Below are 20,962 nucleotides of genomic sequence, written 5' to 3'. Positions count from 1 at the left end.
AATATAACTACTATAATACTGCCTCCTATGTACAAGAATATAACTACTATAATACTGCTCGTATGTACAAGAATAAAACTACTATAATACTGCCTCCTATATATAAGAATATAACTACTATAATACTGCTCCTATGTACAAGAATATAACTACTATAATATTGCTCCTATGTACAAGAATATAACTACTATAATACTGCCTCCTATGTACAAGAATATAACTACTATAATATTGCCTCCTATGTACAAGAATATAACTACTATAATACTGCAACTATGTACAAGAATATAACTACTATAATACTGCCTCCTATATATAAGAATATAACTACTATAATACTGCTCCTATGTACAGGAATATAACTACTATAATACTGCTCCTATGTACAAGAATATAACTACTATAATACTGCTATGTACAAGAATATAACTACTATAATACTGCTCCTATGTACAAGAATATAACTACTATAATACTGCTCCTATGTACAAGAATATAACTACTATAATACTGCTCCTATGTACAAGAATATAATTACTATAATACTGCCTCCTGTGTACAAGAATATAACTACTATAATACTGCTCCTATGGACAAGAATATAACTACTATAATACTGCCTCCTATGTACAGGAATATAACTACTATAATACTGCTCCTATGTACAAGAATATAACTACTATAATACTGCTCCTATATATAAGAATATAACTGCTATAACACTGCCCCCTGTAGAATACAGATGTGACTGGCTTTGTGTTTGGTTGGGTTAGTGATATTCCATTACAGTGCGGTGTCAGGTTCTCCCCGGTGATGCGTAATATCGTATATATATAATATATAATGCTGTAGTTTGGATTTTTCGCTGTCGGGAGCCGCGTTGTTTGCTTTGCATTGGTAAACGTTTCACATGAAATCTTTCCGGCAGCTTCATCCATCATTGTAAATCATGGCGTCCGTTCTGACTGTGAAAGTAACACACAAAAAAAAAATCCCCCAAAACATTTTCATTTAAGTGCTGGACCTGTGTAAACTCTGCACGCTTGTCAGCCTTTGCCACACTCCAGCGCCAGTAAAGTATGATGGATCTGCTTCCTGGTGGTGCCACGCATTGAATCTTTATATAATTAGCTGCAGAGCACAAGATGTGGCCACGGACGGCGCCCAGCGCCTCAGCGGCCATTTATCTCCCCAGACGTCAGACTCTTCTGCTTATGGCCAGTCAGGTCTGGTGAGGGGTGCTTTCTGTGGAGCCCCTTAAACTGCACAACGGCCCCTGCTACTGTATGTTTTTAAATAATTTGATATTTTATTTTTCTTAAAGGGGCAGTACACCTAGAAATGAATGATTCAATGAAGCAGAAATGCTTGCAAGCTCATAACCTAAAGAGAACACAAGGGTTAGCTTCCCCGCTGATCACTTCCACGGGGATGGACACTAACGTTCTAGGTCTCCTGCTGCATCCAGTTGTCTTACAGCCAGAAAGGTTCACGAGTCCTGAAAAAGCTATAGATTTTCTGATTTACTTCTCACAGCCTGGACTGGAACATGGAATCAAAGGAGAGGAAAACCTCAATACTTGCTATTGGAAAAATAGGAATGTATTCTATATAATATTCCCAGAATGCGCCACACACCATGGCAGATGCTGAACAAGCAGGGAGAAGCACGAAAATTTGATATTCTGTAACCTAAGAGAGAAAATTCTGAATACTGCTTTGAGTATAACCAGAGCATAAGACACAATATAGTAATATCCATTGTCCATTGTGCAAATGATGTTTTTCCTTTTTCCTTCCACTGGATACAATGTAGCGGTTGACGTCTCACAGGCCGCAGATCCAGAAGACACTTTGTATCTTTACCTCCCTCGATCGTCGCGGTAATTGGTGTGGAACTTTTCGAGCTTCTCCCCCTCACGTGTAACCTTGTGCGAAGCATTTGCAACGTAATAAAGGTCCACGACAGGACGGCGGAATTCATTACCCGCAATCCTCCTGAATATTCATGAAGCCTTCGCTTCTCATGAATATTAATCACCATTTTTCTGATCAAATAGAAATCTCCTTCTGGAACAGGCGTTTAAAGCCGAAGAGCGGCACAATCAGCGCTTGCGGATTGGCGGCACACATCGGGCTTTTGCATCGATCAGTCGCGTTGTCAGATCAGATCCTCGGCTTTAACGAGGCGCAGTAGGATTACACACGGGACTGATTATGTTCAGCCACAGCTGCCGCGTTTCGGGTTTCCCTTTGAACCTCAAAGCCGTATAGAAGGGGTTCTGTGTTTTCTCGTACATCAGAAGACGGCAAAGAATGACAAGCTGCTCCGCTATTCAGGATGCTGAGTAGAATTTTTTTTTTTGGGGGGGGGGGGAGGATTATTAATATTTACAATTTTGTAGTACATTCTCTAGAAATATCCATGAGGACAGATCATCAGGGAGCGGTGCGTGGAGAGGTCCAACCCACGAAACCTCCATCAATTAGAATGCTGCAGTACCAGACCCTGCCACATGTACAGGCGTGGTGCTGTGCCTGAAAAAACCTTGAGTCTTGAAGTCTGTAGGAAAGTCAGAGTCCCCTTTGTTCTGTTGATGTGGTCCCTCGGGATCAGGACTTGGTGTCAGTGGCTCTCCAAGCACAGCAGCACTTCTCTACATGAGACACATTAAAAAGATAAATGGTCGCCTAAGGATAAGCCACCAATGTGTATTACTGAAAGGGCACCTGGCAGCAGAATCAACCCTATTAAAGCCAGCATAATACCCAGCAGGTCCTCTGTTGTGGCGTTCCTTGTTTTTGGTGCACCAAGGGGATAACGGAAATGGAATATTTTTTATATTTTAGTAGTACGGGCATTTTTGATTGTGGCAATGCCTATGATGTTTGGTTTTTTACATAATTATTATTTTTTTTTTTTAAGGAAAGGGGATGATTTGAATTTTTTTTTTTTTATTATATTTTTTTTAGAAAATGTAGTATATTCCAAAGCAGTGCTGCCACCTGCAGGCGTGCATTGGAATATATCAGTAATAGGCCTGGAAGCCTGGTTAAGGTTTAGGTCTATTACTACAAAGGAATGACTTCCCCAATTTCAGCAAGTAGAAGGTGTTCCTGCCCTGGGAGGACACGCTTCATGGTTTTTTAGCTCTCAGATGCCATTGCATCTGATGGGTTAAATGTCTGCGATTGGCGTTATCGACAATTGCAGACATTAAACCTGAGTCTCTGCTGTTTGAAACAGCAGAAACCCAGCCAGTGAGGGCGACATATTTTAACTGATGACTTCTACCGTACATGTATACCGATGATCCTCAAGGGGTTAATCCAGATATTGGGGGGGGGGGGGTCATAGCTAATGGCGGCCATGCCATTTATAACCCAGCTTTCCCAGAAAGAGGAAAATGAGGTAAACTGGTTGGAATAAATAATTAGACACCAGGCGGTATGAAATAATGGATTCATTTAATTCCTCCTGTTCATAGGGAGTCATGTGAAAGGCCTGTGCGGCCCCTGACTGGCACTTTCAGGGGCCATTTAGGGAGCCCATTGGCAGAGACCCACAGCCTCTGAGGGTTTATACAAACCATAAAAAGGACTATAACAACACGGCAAGTTAAAACAAAAATTATGATGATTGGTGGCCAAAATCATAACCGAGATTAAAAAAAATTGACATTTAGCATCAGATGAAATGTTACGTAGGTTGTGTGGTTCACAGGTCAGTTTACGGCTTTCTGCGGTAACCGCCTCTTTAAATGAAAGGCTCTAAAAAAAAAAAAACATCCTTCATAATGTAAAACACTAAGACGGCAACCACTGCACCCAAGCTATTAGAAAATCATACATACTCTAGTCACATCCAGAGCCGCACTCAGAATTCTGGTGTTGACGCCACTCATGTAACACACCCACAATGCCATGCATTACAGATAAGGTGAGATCTTATTTTTCTATATCACACTAGAGTACAAAGTTTGGCTGAAACACTACATTTCCCATAATACACCATGACAGACTGTGATCTGAACAAGCAGGGGCACCTGTGACCTGAGAACTAACAGGAACTCTGAAAGCAGCTCTGGATGTGACTGGAGCAGAAGACACGATGTGACAAGGAGAAGGAGATGAAATTAATCTTTAAAGTGATTTCATATTATCTGTAGAGTAAAAGTATGAAATAAAAGGCAAAACCCCACTTTAAATAATCTGGTCATGTACTAGCTCCCCCTCCCTTGCAGACAATAAACAGTTAATAGACTTATCAACAAGATACAATGTATCACTATAATCTGATAAAGAACAACAATGTATACAAATCCTCTGGGAAAGTTGCATTCACATGATGCTGCAGGGGTGGGGGGCTCCACTGTCCATTGCACTTTCTTTTTTTGTAAAAATGGACAGAAGAAAGTAAACAATGGCGCTCGAGAGTTTCCCGCTATGGACGGACTGGGGGGTCTCCAGGTGTATGATCGGCTGATCAGGCAAGCAGGAGGATGATCAAATCGGTTTTCCAGTCTACCAACAGATTTGCAGTTCTCCTGCTTGCAGTCAGTGAACGTGAACATTCTTGCCTACATTTGTGGAGGGTTTGTTGCAATTGTATCCAGCCTAGACGATCCTCTGTGAGATAAACACATCAGCACAATTCCTTCTCCTGTCCTGATAGTTTGCTACAATGTATCAGTGCAGGTATGGGAAAAACACAGATTACTGTCCAATAGGATTCAGGTATCCTATAATTAAACCTGGAAACCCCTTTTAAGACCACCGGCCCCTTCTTAGGATACCTGAAGAACAGTTTTTGTTTTTTCTTCTTCTGGATGAACACAGTTATATAAAAAAAAAAAAAAAACAACCCCCCTCAAAAAAAAATAAAACACCGAACTGGATGGATTTTTTTGTCTTACTTAGGGTATTTTCACACTAGCGTTTTTGGTTTTCCGGTATTGAGTTCCGTCACAGGCATTAACTTACATTGAAGTGTATTAGTGCATTAAGTGTCCCGGCAAAACGGATCCGGCTTTCCGGTCTGCGCATGCACAGACCTTTAAAAATGCAAAAGAAAATTAATACCGGATCCGTTTTTCCGAGAGACGGATCCGGTATTTCAATGCATTTGTCAGACGTATCCGCATCCGGATCCGTCTGACAAATGCCATCAGTTTGCGTCCGGATTGCCGGATCCGGCAGGCAGTTCCTGCGACGGAACTGCCTGCCGGAATCCTCTGCCGCAAGCGCGAACGTACCCTCAAAATATCACTGTAAGGGTCCATTCACAAGGTCCGTATGTGTTTTACGGATGCGCAAATTGAAGATCCACAAAACACAGACACCGGCAATGTGCGTTCCGCATTTTGCGGACTGCACATCGCCGGCACTCTCATAGAAAATGCCTTTTCTTGTCCGCAATTGCAGACAAGAATAGGACATGTCCTTTTTTTAGTGCAGATTTTAGTGCGTATTTTTTAGGACAGCACATTTCGGCCCCATTGAAAATGAATGGGTCCGCACCTGTTCCGCAAAATTGCGGAACGGATGCAGACCCATTTTGCGGACATGTGAATGGACCCTTACAGAATAGTCCTTAAAGCGTACACATTCCGCTAAAAACCCTGATTATTTAAAAAAATGTCAACAGGATTTTTGGTAAAAATTTTTTTATAAAAAAAATAAAAATAAAAACTCCCTACCCTGTGAGTGTGTTACGTCCATGAGCCGGATACCCCATCACTGCTGCTAGACTGAATGGCTTCAGAGATGTTCTTGGATGGAAGCGGGTGGCGTAGATCCCAATGGGAGCGCTATTGTGAGCGATGCAGCCCTTTAGTTTCAGTGACGCTGCTTAAGGTCCTCCACCAATAACATTCTATAAAATCTCTATACAGATTCTGTGCATACTATACCTAATAGGTATAATTATAGGGGCAGGAGTCCATTTTCCTGTTAGCTGGAGACACTGCTTCCCTCCATAGAGTTACATGATAAAAATGTGACTGCAGCCCCCACTAGGGGGAGCTCATGAGCTTACTGCAGAACTGTATGAATCTGTACGCAGGGAGCTCCCCCTAGTGGTGGTTGGGGGCAGACATAATTTGATCATATAACTGAATGGCAGTGGATTTGGAGCTCCCAAAAAACAAAACAAAACAAAAAAACAATAATAATACTAAGGATCGGTCCACTCTAAGGCCTCTTTCACACGGGCGTTGCGGGAAAATGTGCGGGTGCGTTGCGAAAACATGCGCGATTTTTCCGCGCGAGTGCTAAACATTGTAATGCGTTTTGCACTCGCGTGAGAAAAATCGCACATGTTTGCTACCCAAACCCGAACTTCTTCACAGAAGTTCAGGTTTGGGTTAGGTGTTGTGTAGATTGTATTATTTCCCCTTATAACATGGTTATAAGGGAAAATAATAGCATTCTGAATACAGAATGCATAGTACAATAGCGCTGGAGGGGTTAAAAAAAAATAAAAAAATTTAACTCACCTTAGTCCACTTGATCGCGAAGCCCGGCATCTCCTTCTGTCTCCTTTGCTGATTGTAGGAACAGGACCTGTGGTGACGTTACTTCGGTCATCACATGATCCATCACATGATCTTTTACCATGGTGATGGACCATGTGACGACCGGAGTGACGTCACCACAGGTCCTGTTCCTAAAATCAGCAAAGAAGGAGATAGAAGGAGATGCCGGCAGCGCGATCAAGTGGACTAAGGCGAGTTAAATTATAATATTTTTTGGGTATTTTTTGGTATTTTTCTGTATTCAGAATGCTATTATTTTCCCTTATAACCATGTTATAAGGGGAAATAATAATGATCAGGTCTCCATCCCGATCGTCTCCTAGCAACCGTGCGTGAAAATCCCACCGCATCCGCACTATATAGAGCATGCTGCGATTTTCACGCAACGCACAAGTGATGCGTGAAAATCACCGCTCATGTGAACAGCCCCATAGAAATGAATGGGTCCGGATTCAGTGCGGGTGCAATATGTTCACCTCACACATCACATCCGCGCGGAATACTCGCCCCTGTGAAAGGGGTCTAAAGGTGCATCATACATCCCATACTAAACACTCCGCTAAGCTCCTATGACTGCAGCCGTGACTGCGACTCTGTCCTCCACCTGGAGAAGTTCACTGGGGCCGCTTATAACTTTGTCTTGAGAGTCTCTGTGGTTCTTCAGTAGCTCCTTCGCCGACATCTCAAAAATGACTCTGGGGTCAATGGAAGGAAGATCTGGGCAGTTACAGGACTCTCTCAGCTTTATGGCCTGCAAAATAAAAATAAAACGGCAATTAAAACTATATAAAAACAAGAAAATTGCTGATGGTCCTATACTCCAGTCACGACCAGAGCTGTATTCACATTCATAGTGGAAACTCTACACCTTCGACAATGCACTACAGCAGACTCTTGACCTTGCGGAGAAAGGGAGGGGGAGCTAACAAGTAATCAGCAGTATTCTGAACGCAGCTCTGGATGTGGCTGGAGCATCACTCAACCCATTAAAAGCTGTCTATATACACTGCTCAAAAAAATAAAGGGAACACTTAAACAACACAATGTAACTCCAAGTCAATCACACTTCTGTGAAATCAAACTGTCCACTTAGGAAGCAACACTGAGTGACAATCAATTTCACATGCTGTTGTGCAAATGGGATAGACAACAGGTGGAAATTATAGGCAATTAGCAAGACACCCCCAATAAAGGAGTGGTTCTGCAGGTGGTGACCACAGACCACTTCTCAGTTCCTATGCTTCCTGGCTGATGTTTTGGTCACTTTTGAATGCTGGCGGTGCTTTCACTCTAGTGGTAGCATGAGACGGAGTCTACAACCCACACAAGGGGCTCAGGTAGTGCAGCTTATCCAGGATGGCACATCAATGCGAGCTGTGGCAAGAAGGTTTGCTGTGTCTGTCAGCGTAGTGTCCAGAGCATGGAGGCGCTACCAAGAGACAGGCCAGTACATCAGGAGACGTGGAGGAGGCCGTAGGAGGGCAACAACCCAGCAGCAGGACCGCTACCTCTGCCTTTGTGCAAGGAGGAACAGGAGGAGCACTGCCAGAGCCCTGCAAAATGACCTCAGCAGGCCACAAATGTGCATGTGTCTGCTCAAACGGTCAGAAACAGACTCCATGAGGGTGATATGAGGGTCCGACGTCCACAGGTGGGGGTTCTGCTTACAGCCCAACACCGTGCAGGACGTTTGGCATTTGCCAGAGAACACCAAGATTGGCAAATTCGCCACTGGCGCCCTGTGCTCTTCACAGATGAAGCAGGTTCACACTGAGCACATGTGACAGACGTGACAGAGTCTGGAGACGCCGTGGAGAACGTTCTGCTGCCTGCAACATCCTCCAGCATGACCGGTTTGGCATTGGGTCAGTAATGGTGTGGGGTGGCATTTCTTTGGAGGGCCGCTCAGCCCTCCAGGTGCTCGCCAGAGGTAGCCTGACTGCCATTAGGTACCGAGATGAGATCCTCAGACCCCTTGTGAGACCATATGCTGGTGCGGTTGGCCCTGGGTTCCTCCTAATGCAAGACAATGCTAGACCTCATGTGGCTGGAGTGTGTCAGCAGTTCCTGCAAGACGAAGGCATTGATGCTATGGACTGGCCCGCCCGTTCCCCAGACCTGAATCCAATTGAGCACATCTGGGACATCATGTCTCGCTCTATCCACCAACGTCACGTTGCACCACAGACTGTCCAGGAGTTGGCAGATGCTTAGTCCAGGTCTGGGACCGTCCGCCACCTCATCAGGAGCATACACAGGCGTTGTAGGGAGGTCATACAGGCACGTGGAGGCCACACACACTACTGAGCCTCATTTTGACTTGTTTTAAGGACATTACATCAAAGTTGGATCAGCCTTTAGTGTGTTTTTCCACTTTAATTTTGAGTTTGACTGCAAATCCAGACCTCCATGGGTTGAAAAATTTGATTTCCATTTTTTAATTTTTGTGTGAATTTGTTGTCGGCACATTCAACTATGTAAAGAACAAAGTATTTCAGAAGAATATTTAATTAACTCAGATCTAGGATGTGTTATTTTTGTGTTCCCTTTATTTTTTTGAGCAGTGTATATATGTGTTATGGGTGCAGTAGAATAAGCTCTGCATGGATGTCCGGTGCCGGAACTTAGTCCCAGCCATTTACCCTGCAGCCAAGAAAGACCGAGACCTGATCAACGCGGACCCCCCCCCCCCCCCCCAAATGGGGTCATAATAATATGCAAATCTGTACAGCACACTGCAAACAGGTGTGATGATGACCTCTGCTCCATACACACTTCAATCAGAGGATGACATCCTCTTCTCCATTCACACGTCAATAGGGGGAAAGGGTTTGGCAGCCAGCGCACTGTAGGAAGACTTTGTACAGACACTGAAGGAGGAAGTAACGTCCTGTGATCTGCAGAATTCTGAGCGCAGCTCTGGATGTGACTGGAGTATAATTGCAAATCAATTAATATGAAATATTTAATATTGTACTTTTTACATGTCAATAAGAGTGAGGCATCCCCTCTACATTATACACACTGCAATCTATGTTCATGTGACAGATGCATCAACGATGGGAGATTTCCAAGAAGAAATGAACTGTGAAATCATTCCGGTCGTAGGACAACACAAAACGTCCTTCAATGTTCTGTCGCTTGGTTGCAGCCACCGACCAAGCGGCAGAGACGCCCGGGCGGTTATAAAAGGATATTAATGGCGTTTAATAAACATTGCGAGCGTTAATCAGGAAAACACATAAAGCGAGCCGTAAAACGTGAGCGGCCGTCCTCGGGATTAGACACAAATGTACCGTAATATTCCCAATTTGTGATCCCCGGAGGCTCCCGTGTCATCCTAAACATACAGTTTACCACTAAGTGCCCTCCAGACAGCAGCAGACGTGGGGGAAGGGCGGTGGGTTACGGTAACATTGTAACAAAATATGACACGCCACATTACACAGTATAAAGCCGTCACATCTGTCCGGGAATCTGCTCCTTCACCCGTCCGGTAAATGTCCTGCTGTATGAGATGCGGCCGGATACTGCGCCCCTATGACAACTCTGATGGTCCCTGTGTGCTAGTTATACAGAGGGGAGATAAGCGTCTGTACATTGTGACCAGTGGATGCTTATTCACATACATATCAATGGTCACATCTGGGGCCCTGCTAGTGCTAGTACTAATGGTTACTAAATCGCCGGACAGGGCAAAGAGTTGTGTCGCTGCCGTTTTTAGACTGGCTTCAACTGTAGCAAAACTTCAGAAGTGGGAAAGTGTTTATCTTCTGCCTCGTGATGTATGAAAAACAGCAAGCACAGATGGAAATGGTGAAGAATTACAAAACAAATAAGGAAGGTGAAGAACAAGAACTGGTTTCAACGTCAAGTCAGTTTTGCTACAATGTATCAGTGAGTGCACATCTGTGGTTACATCTTGTACACAAAGTGAATGTGTGTCACAGCTGACTGGTTGTTACAATTGGATCCAGTCTAGACAATCTTTTGGGATCTAACCAGCCTGGACCCCCAGACGGATAACATATTACCTGCACTGATACATCGTAGCAAAATATCAGAATAGCACAGATTTCTGCTGGTGCATCCAGTTCACCAGGTGACTATCTAGACTGATACATTGTAACAAACAGTTGGGGGAAGAAGTATTAGGTCTGTATGGGTTTCCAGCCCCCCCCCCCCCCATAGACTGAGGGGAGGAGCCTCCATAAGGGGGAGGGGCCTGAGACCAAGGCCATTATCAAGCAGCCAGGATCTGCCTCCATTAAGGATGAATCATATAATATCCGGCATTGAAATTTCCGACCCTCAGCCTTTTCATGTAAGTGAAGCGTGAACGCTCCTGTGCATTTAATGTAGCAGAGTGGAAGAAGCGTGACAGTGTGCCGCCGCAGAGATTACCGGCATCTGCAAGGGAAGTGATTACCATGCGCCTGCGTCACTGGGGTATGGACCAACTGAAGCGGATCCACATGTACATCCAATTATATCTGCATTTGCAGACATTACCGGCTCAGCCATGAGGACGACCGCTCGCAGCAGCGTCGCAATGGCGGGTTTATTATAAGGCTGCGCAGAGAAAAAAATAAATAAAAATAAACTACTGATAATAAAGCAAAGACATGGAAAATACAATCACAGTCGTTACCTACACGCAGCAAAAGTATAGGGAATTGTAAAAGTCATATTCCCATTCACTGACAGCAAGCAGAGACTTTAAACAGGCCGAACTGGATGGACAAATGTCATTTTTCGGCCTTATGTACTATGTTACTATGTAAAAGAAGGTAAAAAAAATATACAAAATATCATATTCGTACTCCAGTCACATCCAAAGCTGCTGCATAAATTCTGCTAGCTTTCAGTTAGCGCTCAGGCTTGATCAACTAGGTTATCACTGCTGCCCCCTGCTGGTTCAGTGTCTGAACAGAACATACTGGAGGTGTAGCATTTACATCTGGCACTATATAGCAGTCTCCCAGAATGCACTGCACTGGAGCAAGCAGAGGTTTTGAAAGAAGGGAAAGACCTGTAACAAAAATGTATATTTATACTCCAGTCACACCCAGAGCTGCAGTCTAATTGCTAACATATTCTGCTGTGCAGGTGCTGATGGGGAGGTATAGCGCAGTTAGCGTCACGCAGGATATAGCGGTCTGCCTGTCAGAACAGGTCTATCCGCCAAGAAGCATTTAAAAGAATTATGAATGCAGCTCTGGAGGTGACTGGTGAAAATAAAACAGCAGATCTATGCAAGATTTTAGAAAACATCTGAGCTCTGTCTCATAGGCAGATTTATCAGGCAGCAACTCAAAACCCCCTCATGTCACACTCCAGTTCAGGTAGCTGAGATACAGGGAGCTGTTTGCAGAGTCTTCACACTGCTGAACCGCCTTAGCAGGATGGCTGCGGGTAACATATTACCTCTATACAGCTATACAGACCCCCACGTCTCAGTTTCCTGTGTTAAGCCTCATTCACATGTCCGTGCTCAAATCCGCGAGCAGGTGGTCAGTGTTGCATCCGTGAAGGATCCGTGTTGAGTCCGTGTGTCCGTTTTTTGCTGTCCGTGTTTCACTGACACTGAACAGCTGAAAAATAATATTCAAAGAATCTCTTCTTAATGATCCGTGAAACACGGATGCAACATGGATGGCATCCGTGGTTTTCACAGACCCATAGACTATAATGGGCGCGATGGATCCGTGAACACGGACAAAATAGAGCGTGCATCCGTGCTAAAAAAAACGGACCCACGGACCGTGCTAAAACACTAAGGCCTATTGCACACGGACGTTTTTTTTTTTCCGTTTACTGGACGTTTTTTGCGGTCCGTATACGGAACCATTCATTTCAATGGGTCCGCAAAAAAAACGGAATGTACTCCGTATGCATTCCGTTTCCGTATTTCCGTTTTTCCGTTCCGTTTTAACATAGAACATGTCCTATTATTGCCCGCAAATCACAGTCCGTGGCTCCATTCAAGTCAATGGGTCCGCAAAAAAACGGAACACATACGGAAATGCATCCGTATGTCTTCCGTTTCCGTTCCGTTTTTTGCTGAACCATCTATTGAAAATGTTATGCCCAGCCCAATTTTATCTATGTAATTACTGTATACTGTATATGCCATACGGAAAAACGGAACGGAAAAACGGAACAGAAACGGAAACACAACGGAAACAAAAAACGGAACAACGGATCCGTGAAAAACAGATCGCAAAACACTGAAAAAGCCATACGGTCGTGTGCAATAGGCCTAATGAGTGAATACACACATTAAAATGAATAGGGACGTGTGCTGTCCGTGAAACACTGACGTGTGAATGAGGCTTTACACTTGTGACTTGCTGGAAGCTCCAGCAGCAGAATCCCCTTAATCAGACTCTGTCAGCTGTTTTGATCGTGTTAAACTGCTGACCGCACTCAGTAGGGGCCGGGGACAGCAGGACAATTATATATTTTGTGGAGCTTGTATCATCGTGTAGTGTGAATATGAAGTTTTATTCTGCCAGATTCTGCTCCCGCAAGTCACTGTGATCCGCTCTCTGCATTGCGATCTTCACAGCCCCTCCCCTTTGATCTGAGTGACAGCTGCAGTTGTCTCCTGGTTGGATGCTACAGCTGTCACTCAGAGCAGAGGGGAGGGGCTGTAAAGCAGCTCAATGCAGAGAGCAGGTCACAGTGAAGCTCCGCCTCCAGTGCACTTGTAGGAGCAGAATCTGGCAGAATAAAACTTCATATTCACAAAAAATAAATACATGGATATTTTTATTTAAAAAAAGGGTATTAAAAGCAGCTCTGGTGATCCCAGGCTTTGGCATTAATAGGCCATGAACGTACGATTCGGCAGGAGCTGTGCCTGACCTGCAAGACCACATACAGCCACAGAGTGGACAGCGGCGCTGCACCGATTCATGTAGTGTAGAGGTTCCGTCTGCAGGGTCAAACTCCCTCTCAGATAAAAGAGCTCATTAGCGCCCCCTATATACTGCCCAATGCATTTAGTGAAGCAACCACCGACCTTGGGGATGAGTCTGTCCAGATGCTCCGCTCGGTTCTCGTGGGATGGATGGGTGGAGAGCCATTCCGGGACGCGGGGCAGCCCTGCTATGGCGTCGATGACTTCCATCTGTTTCCAGAAGACGGAGCTGGCTCTCACATCGACGCAGGCCTGGGGAAGGGGGGGCAGAGATAGAACAGAATTATTACATTGTATCCAGCAAGACGGCAAAATAATCAGAGTATAATAACGATTGCTGCAACGTTTGTTTTACAATTCCTCACTATTTGTAAGATCTCGGCTTACAGTCAGTGAATGGAAACATTCTTCATCCAGAGGCTAAAAACCTGTACAGACCTAATACATCTAATACATCTCACAGCGGAGGCTTCGGTACAATTGTATCTAGAATAAGGACAACAAGAGTTTCTTAATTAAAGGGGTATTCCCATTTTATAATGTGATTGCACTTTTTATGACTGTGGGGCGTTCTGACCTCTGGGACTCCCACAATCCTGACAATTATGGGGCACCTTCCCCATTCATGCGAACGGGGCTGCAGCTCCTTGCATTGTGGTAAGCAGGGGCCACTCAGTGATTGGAAAAACTGTGAAGGGCCACAGCGTTGAATCTCTGCAGAGGTCGAATCATTCTCAGAGTTCGTGGGGATCCCAGAGGTTGGACCCTACTAATCATAAAGTGATCACATTTCATGGCAAAATAAAAAATGGGGATATCCCTTTAAATATTATCTTGTCGCCCTGCTTTCCTGGAAATGCAGTGATAAGAGCACATAGGTGTACACCCCTTAAGCACCGCACAGCCGGCCAACCAGGACACTGGGAGAACAGGTGACAACTATCACCCAACTTTCCAAGGAACTTAATGATTTAAAAAAGGTACATTACCTACCCCCCCCCCCCCCCACATACCTCCTGGGTCTGCAGTCACAAGGCTTCATTTTATTATATTTATTCCTCAAATGTCCATTGAAAATACAAATAACAAAAGAAAAATCAAGAATAATGTTCTTCCCGAGCTTCCTGGTTCATGTACAGAATGCCAAAATGAGAGTAAAGACTGACACGTAAGGAGGCAAAGCAGTAGGGAAAATAAAAAAGTATTGGCATATTACATTAAATTAAAATGAAATTTAAATTCAATGCATTCTCCCAATGAATAAAATTAACGAAAGAAGCGCAATAATCTGAAAATCCACCAAAATGAGGATAAACGTAAAAAAAAAAAAAAAAAAAAGTTAAATTAATCGAGCATCTAAAATCTGCCTAGAAAAGGGGGAAAAAGACGTGACTGATTTGAAGTAGGTCATGTACAGATCGGCGGCGTTCAGACGGCGCAGGAAGAAGGAAGCCGAGAGATGCTAAGCAGCTTGAAGCCGGGGACTGCGAGGGCGACTTCTGAGATGTGCAGACGACCGCCTCGTCCCCCAGAGGTTTCTAAAGCACCCGGCCAAGAATCAAGAGTGTATGGGCTGGACTACTACTCCCAGCCTCCTTTCCAAGCACAGATTTCATATTTGGGTGGTCATTTTCTCCTCTGCTCGATAATGCAGCTGCAAACAGGAATGGGGGGGAAGGGAGGTAATAACTGCACATTTCATCCTCATGACAGTGGTGGTCACTTTTCAACAATTCAGCCATTTTTTGCAGACATAAAAATCATTTCATCGCTGCCTATCATGAAAATGTCAGTCTTTACTGTAATTCTGGCATTATATTCGTGGACCAGGATGCACGGTAAGAAATGTTGCATTTGCCAGTAAGAAACATTAGGATCTCTTAGAGTAATTCTTTAGTCAATTATCAAAGGAGAACGAACGCCTTGTTACTTTTTAACCCTTGTGATAACTGTCCTGGAAGGTGAAACTCTGCCTTTAATAAACAATATTCCCGCGTTTGTCATTTCGCCTCAGTTCACACCTCGTGGTTGGCGTGCAGTCGGTGTAATACGCCAATGAATCCACCAAAAACTGGCACGAGGTAAGCACACCACAACGGATGAACCCGGTACACGAAGTATTTGTGCATTAGTCACATGCATAGCGGAAAACGTACGCGCCGCTGAGCGCTTTTTTGACACTTTTTTTATGCAAGAATGAGCCCGTCTGAGGTACAGAAAAGACCAGGTGTGAAGTGGCCCTAATCCTCATTAGTGGTTTTATCTGTTCCCAGAAACAGTCAACAAGCAGCAGAACCCAGAACTAAACAGAAGCCACAGGATATTACAAGATCCGTCAGCAGCAGCTTCTTCACGGCCACCAGATGGGAACCCACAATTCTCTTTCTACACTAATAGATCCTTCAAAAGCAGCGTGTTCATAGTTACTAGGTATGAGCCCACATTATTCAGACACTAATAATAACAGCTCCATTAACAGCAGCGCGGTCCGAGTTTCCAGGTACAAACCCACATTTATTTGTATAACAGATCCGTCAACAGCAGCTTATTCATGGCTTCCAGATACAACCTCACATTTCTTTCTAAACCAAAAGAAGATCCGTCAACAACAGCAAAAATATATATATATTTTTTTCCCTGTTTGCCATGTAAAATATTATAAACAAAACTAAAAAAACGTATTAAACGTTCTAACGGTTTTCAGACTACGGGGTGACCAAATAAAAGGAGTAGAGGGGATTTTAAGGAGATGATCACAAAATGCGTGGTGACTCAGCAAGAATCATGCTAAAGTTGCACAGAAAATGTGATACATGATAAAAACTCTGTTCTGATTAACTTTTTCCTGAAACAGAGCTCGAAATCCTCTGCATAGAGATAGCCCTACATTATACAATTCTTGCTACTTGTACCCACCACTAGAGGGAGCTCACTACATACAGATTATACTGCCTCCACTAGAGGGAGCTCACTACATACAGATTATACAGCCACCACTAGAGGGAGCTCACTACATACAGATTATACAGCCACCACTAGAGGGAGCTCACTACATACAGATTATACAGCCACCACTAGAGGGAGCTCACTACATACAGATTATACAGCCACCACTAGAGGGAGCTCACTACATACAGATTATACAGCCACCACTAGAGGGAGCTCACTACATACAGATTATACAGCCACCACTAGAGGGAGCTCACTACATACAGATTATACAGCCACCACTAGAGGGAGCTCACTACATACAGATTATACAGTCACCACTAGAGGGAGCTCACTACATACAGATTACACAGTCACCACTAGAGGGAGCTCACTACATACAGATTATATAGCCACCACTAGGGGGAGCTCACTACATACAGATTATACAGCCACCACTAGGGGAGCTCACTACATACAGATTATACAGCCACCACTAGAGGGAGCTCACTACATACAGATTATACAGCCACCACTAGAGGGAGCTCACTACATACAGATTATACAGCCACCACTAGAGGGAGCTCACTACATACAGATTATACAGTCACCACTAGAGGGAGCTCACTACATACAGATTACACAGTCACCACTAGAGGGAGCTCACTACATACAGATTATACAGCCACCACTAGAGGAAGCTCACTACATACAGATTATACAGCCACCACAAGAGGGAGCTCAGGAGATTACTGCATACAGATTATACAGCCACCACTAGAGGGAGCTCACTACATACAGATTATACAGTCACCACTAGAGGGAGCTCACTACATACAGATTACACAGTCACCACTAGAGGGAGCTCACTACATACAGATTATATAGCCACCACTAGGGGGAGCTCACTACATACAGATTATACAGCCACCACTAGGGGAGCTCACTACATACAGATTATACAGTCACCACTAGAGGGAGCTCACTACATACAGATTATACAGCCACCACTAGAGGGAGCTCACTACATACAGATTATACAGCCACCACTAGAGGGAGCTCACTACATACAGATTATACAGCCACCACTAGAGGGAGCTCACTACAGACAGATTATACAGACACCACTAGAGGGAGCTCACTGCATACAGATTATACAGCCACCACTAGAGGGAGCTTACTACATACAGATTATACAGCCACCGCTAGAGGGAGCTCACTACATACAGATTATACAGACACCACTAGAGGGAGCTCACTGCATACAGATTATACAGCCACCACTAGAGGGAGCTCACTACATACAGATTATACAGCCACCACTAGAGGGAGCTCACTACATACAGATTATACAGCCACCACAAGAGGGAGCTCACTACATACAGATTACACAGCCACCAATATTGCCGACAACCATTATCGAAAATAAACAATAGTCAGAAAAACCTGAACTAATGTAAAAATCCTTTATATAACAGCTTAACCTTTCGAGGTTCTGGAACCTTACAATTTCTAGTTTCAAAATCTCTGCTTGCTGAATAGGAAAAAAAACTGTACAGGACAAACAGCTACCTCTCTCAAGCCCACATAAACATGCATGCTCGTCCGAATGTGCCTATTTCCTTATAGGGCAGAGGCGGGAAGGGCACTGCCAAACACATCAAGCAGAGTCATATTGGACATGTTGAAATTGAATTGTCCAATCCTTACTTCTCCAACCTTTGCCATTGGGGAAGGGCCCCATATGTACGCTATAATGGCCTGTTCCCACCTTAATCAGGCGTTCGGTGGACATTTATCTAATGTGCATGTATCGATCATAGACGATCTTCTGGGAGATACAGTCTGGACTCCAGGCTGATACATTGTATCAGAGGAGGGTTAGGCTACTTTCACACTTGCGTTTGGTGCGGATCCATCTTGTATCTTCACAGACGGATCCGCACCAATAATGCAAACGCTTGTATGCATTATTCATTCAAAAAAAGTCTAAGTCAAAACGGATCGGTCTTGACCTACATTGAAAGTCAATGGAAGACGGATCAGTTTTCAATTGCACCATATTGTGTCAGTGAAAAACTGATCCGTCCCCATTGACTTACATTGTAAGTCAAGACGGATCCGTTTGGCTCCACATTGTCAGACGGTCAGCAAAACGCTGCAAGCTGCGTTTTAGTGACCGTCTAAAAAACGCAACAGAGACCAAACGCAGCCAAATTGATGCATTCTGAACGGATCCTTATCCATTCAGAATGCATTGGGGCTTAACTGATCCGTTTTGGGACGCTTGTGAGAGCCCTGAAACAGATCTCACAAGTGGACCCAGAAACGCCAGTGTGACAGTAGCCTAAAATTTTAAAAGCTGTCAGGACAGGGGGTGTATTATAGGTTTCATTTAAATTATGGCCACTAGATGGCGGCACCTGATAGTAAATTCTACAATATAAAAGATACTAACTATTCTACAGGGTTTCTGTGACTGTTCATTGCTTTTCTTTCAGAGAACAGCATCTAGTGGCTGAGATTACATCAAAGCGTCGCCATAAATGTGAATCCTGTACTCGGCCACCTCTCGACTTGACATTTCCGAGGCTGACTTCCAAGCATGCAGTGCATGAGAAGATAACACGGGGAGGAAGCTCGTGGGAATGAAATCTGTTATTCAAACTGGAGGAGATATTTGCATGTGTACAAGCTTCCAGACAAAGAAGGTTACTCCGCAGCAGTTTGTACATCATCATCCCAGTCAGACGAGCTGTCGAGCTAACAAATTATCATGCAGGCTCTGCAACTCACTATGTACAGGCGTGTAATTCACTGCAAAGAGCCGAGCGCTGCCGCCGGCCTCCGTCATGTGTCCCATCTACAGACAACATCGCAAGGGGTTATTTTTTCTATTTTTTTCTTTACATAAAAGCATCTAACCTCTACGAGTCACATCTTTATCCACAAAATGTTCATTTCTAACAATTGTATTCCAACTCCTGACATCTTACAAGTTCTAATAGCACAAATATAATAATCATAATACTGCTCCTATGTACAAGAATATAACTACTATAATACTGCTCCTATGTACAAGAATATAACTACTATAATACTGCTCCTATATACAAGAATATAACTACTATAATACTGCTCCTATGTACAAGAATATAACTACTATAATACTGCTCCTATGTACAAGAATATAACTACTATAATACTGCTCCTATATACAAGAATATAACTACTATAATACTGCTCCTATGTACAAGAATATAACTACTATATTACTGCTCCTATGTACAAGAATATAACTACTATAATACTGCTCCTATGTACAAGAATATAACGACTATAATACTGCCTCCTATGTACAGGAATATAACTACTATAATACTGCCTCCTATGTACAAGAATATAACTACTATAATACTGCTCCTATGTACAAGAATATAACTACTATAATACTGCCTCCTATGTACAGGAATATAACTACTATAATACTGCCTCCTATGTACAAGAATATAACTACTATAATACTGCTCCTATGTACAAGAATATAACTACTATAATACTGCCTCCTATGTACAAGAATATAACTACTATAATACTGCTCCTATGTACAAGAATATAACTACTATAATACTGCTATGTACAAGAATATAACTACTATAATACTGCTCCTATGTACAAGAATATAACTACTATAATACTGCTCCTATGTACAATAATATAACTACTATAATACTGCTCCTATGTACAAGAATATAACTGCTATAATACTGCTCCTATATACAAGAATATATCTACTATAATACTGCCTCCTATGTACAAGAATATAACTACTATAATACTGCTCCTATGTACAAGAATATAACTGCTATAATACTGCTCCTATGTACAAGAATATAACTACTATAATACTGCTCCTATGTACAAGAATATAACTACTATAATACTGCTCCTATGTACAAGAATATAACTACTATAATACTGCTCCTATATACAAGAATATATCTACTATAATACTGCCTCCTCTGTACAAGAATATAACTACTATAATACTGCTCCTATGTACAAGAATATAACTACTATACTACTGCTCCTATGTACAAGAATATAACTACTATAATACTGCTGCTATGTACAAGAATATAACTGCTATAATACTGCTCCTATGTACAGGAATATAACTACTATAATACTGCTCCTATGTACAAGAATATAACTACTATAATACTGCTCCTATGTACAAGAATATAACTACTATAATACTGCTCCTATGTACAAGAATATAACTACTATAATACTGCTCCTATGTACAAGAATATAACTACTATAATACTGCTCCTATGTACAAGAATATAACTACTATAATACTGCTCCTATGTACAAGAATATAACTACTATAGGGGGGCGGAGCTGAGCCACGCTGCTGAATGGCAGCACGAGCTTGAGCTCCTCCAGCATTCCGGCTCATTTACCCTATAAAAGCCTATATTTTACCTGATTATGGGGAAACCTGGCAAAGAAAAGAACAGAGGAAGCTCAGAGTCTACCCCACTGCGCTCCAGACAGCCTGAGATGG

At 43.2% G+C, this 20,962-nt stretch overlaps 1 protein-coding gene across 1 annotated transcript in view; it reads right to left on the bottom strand.

Moving 5' to 3' along the window:
• Positions 1-5,524: 5,524 nt before the first annotated feature.
• Positions 5,525-20,962, bottom strand: part of OMA1 (OMA1 zinc metallopeptidase) — a 46,843-nt gene continuing 31,405 nt past the window's right edge. The window contains exons 8-10 of the mRNA XM_040407351.1: positions 13,564-13,713; positions 7,058-7,287; positions 5,525-6,191 (exon numbers count right to left, since the gene is read on the bottom strand). Of these exons, the coding sequence (XP_040263285.1) occupies positions 7,096-7,287; positions 13,564-13,713 (342 nt within the window). The 3' untranslated portion in view covers positions 5,525-6,191; positions 7,058-7,095. The remainder of the gene's footprint in view (positions 6,192-7,057; positions 7,288-13,563; positions 13,714-20,962) is intronic.

This window comes from Bufo bufo, chromosome 9, assembly GCF_905171765.1.
Source record: "Bufo bufo chromosome 9, aBufBuf1.1, whole genome shotgun sequence".
Taxonomy (NCBI): domain Eukaryota; kingdom Metazoa; phylum Chordata; class Amphibia; order Anura; family Bufonidae; genus Bufo; species Bufo bufo.
This window is presented reverse-complemented; position numbering and strand designations above follow the sequence as displayed.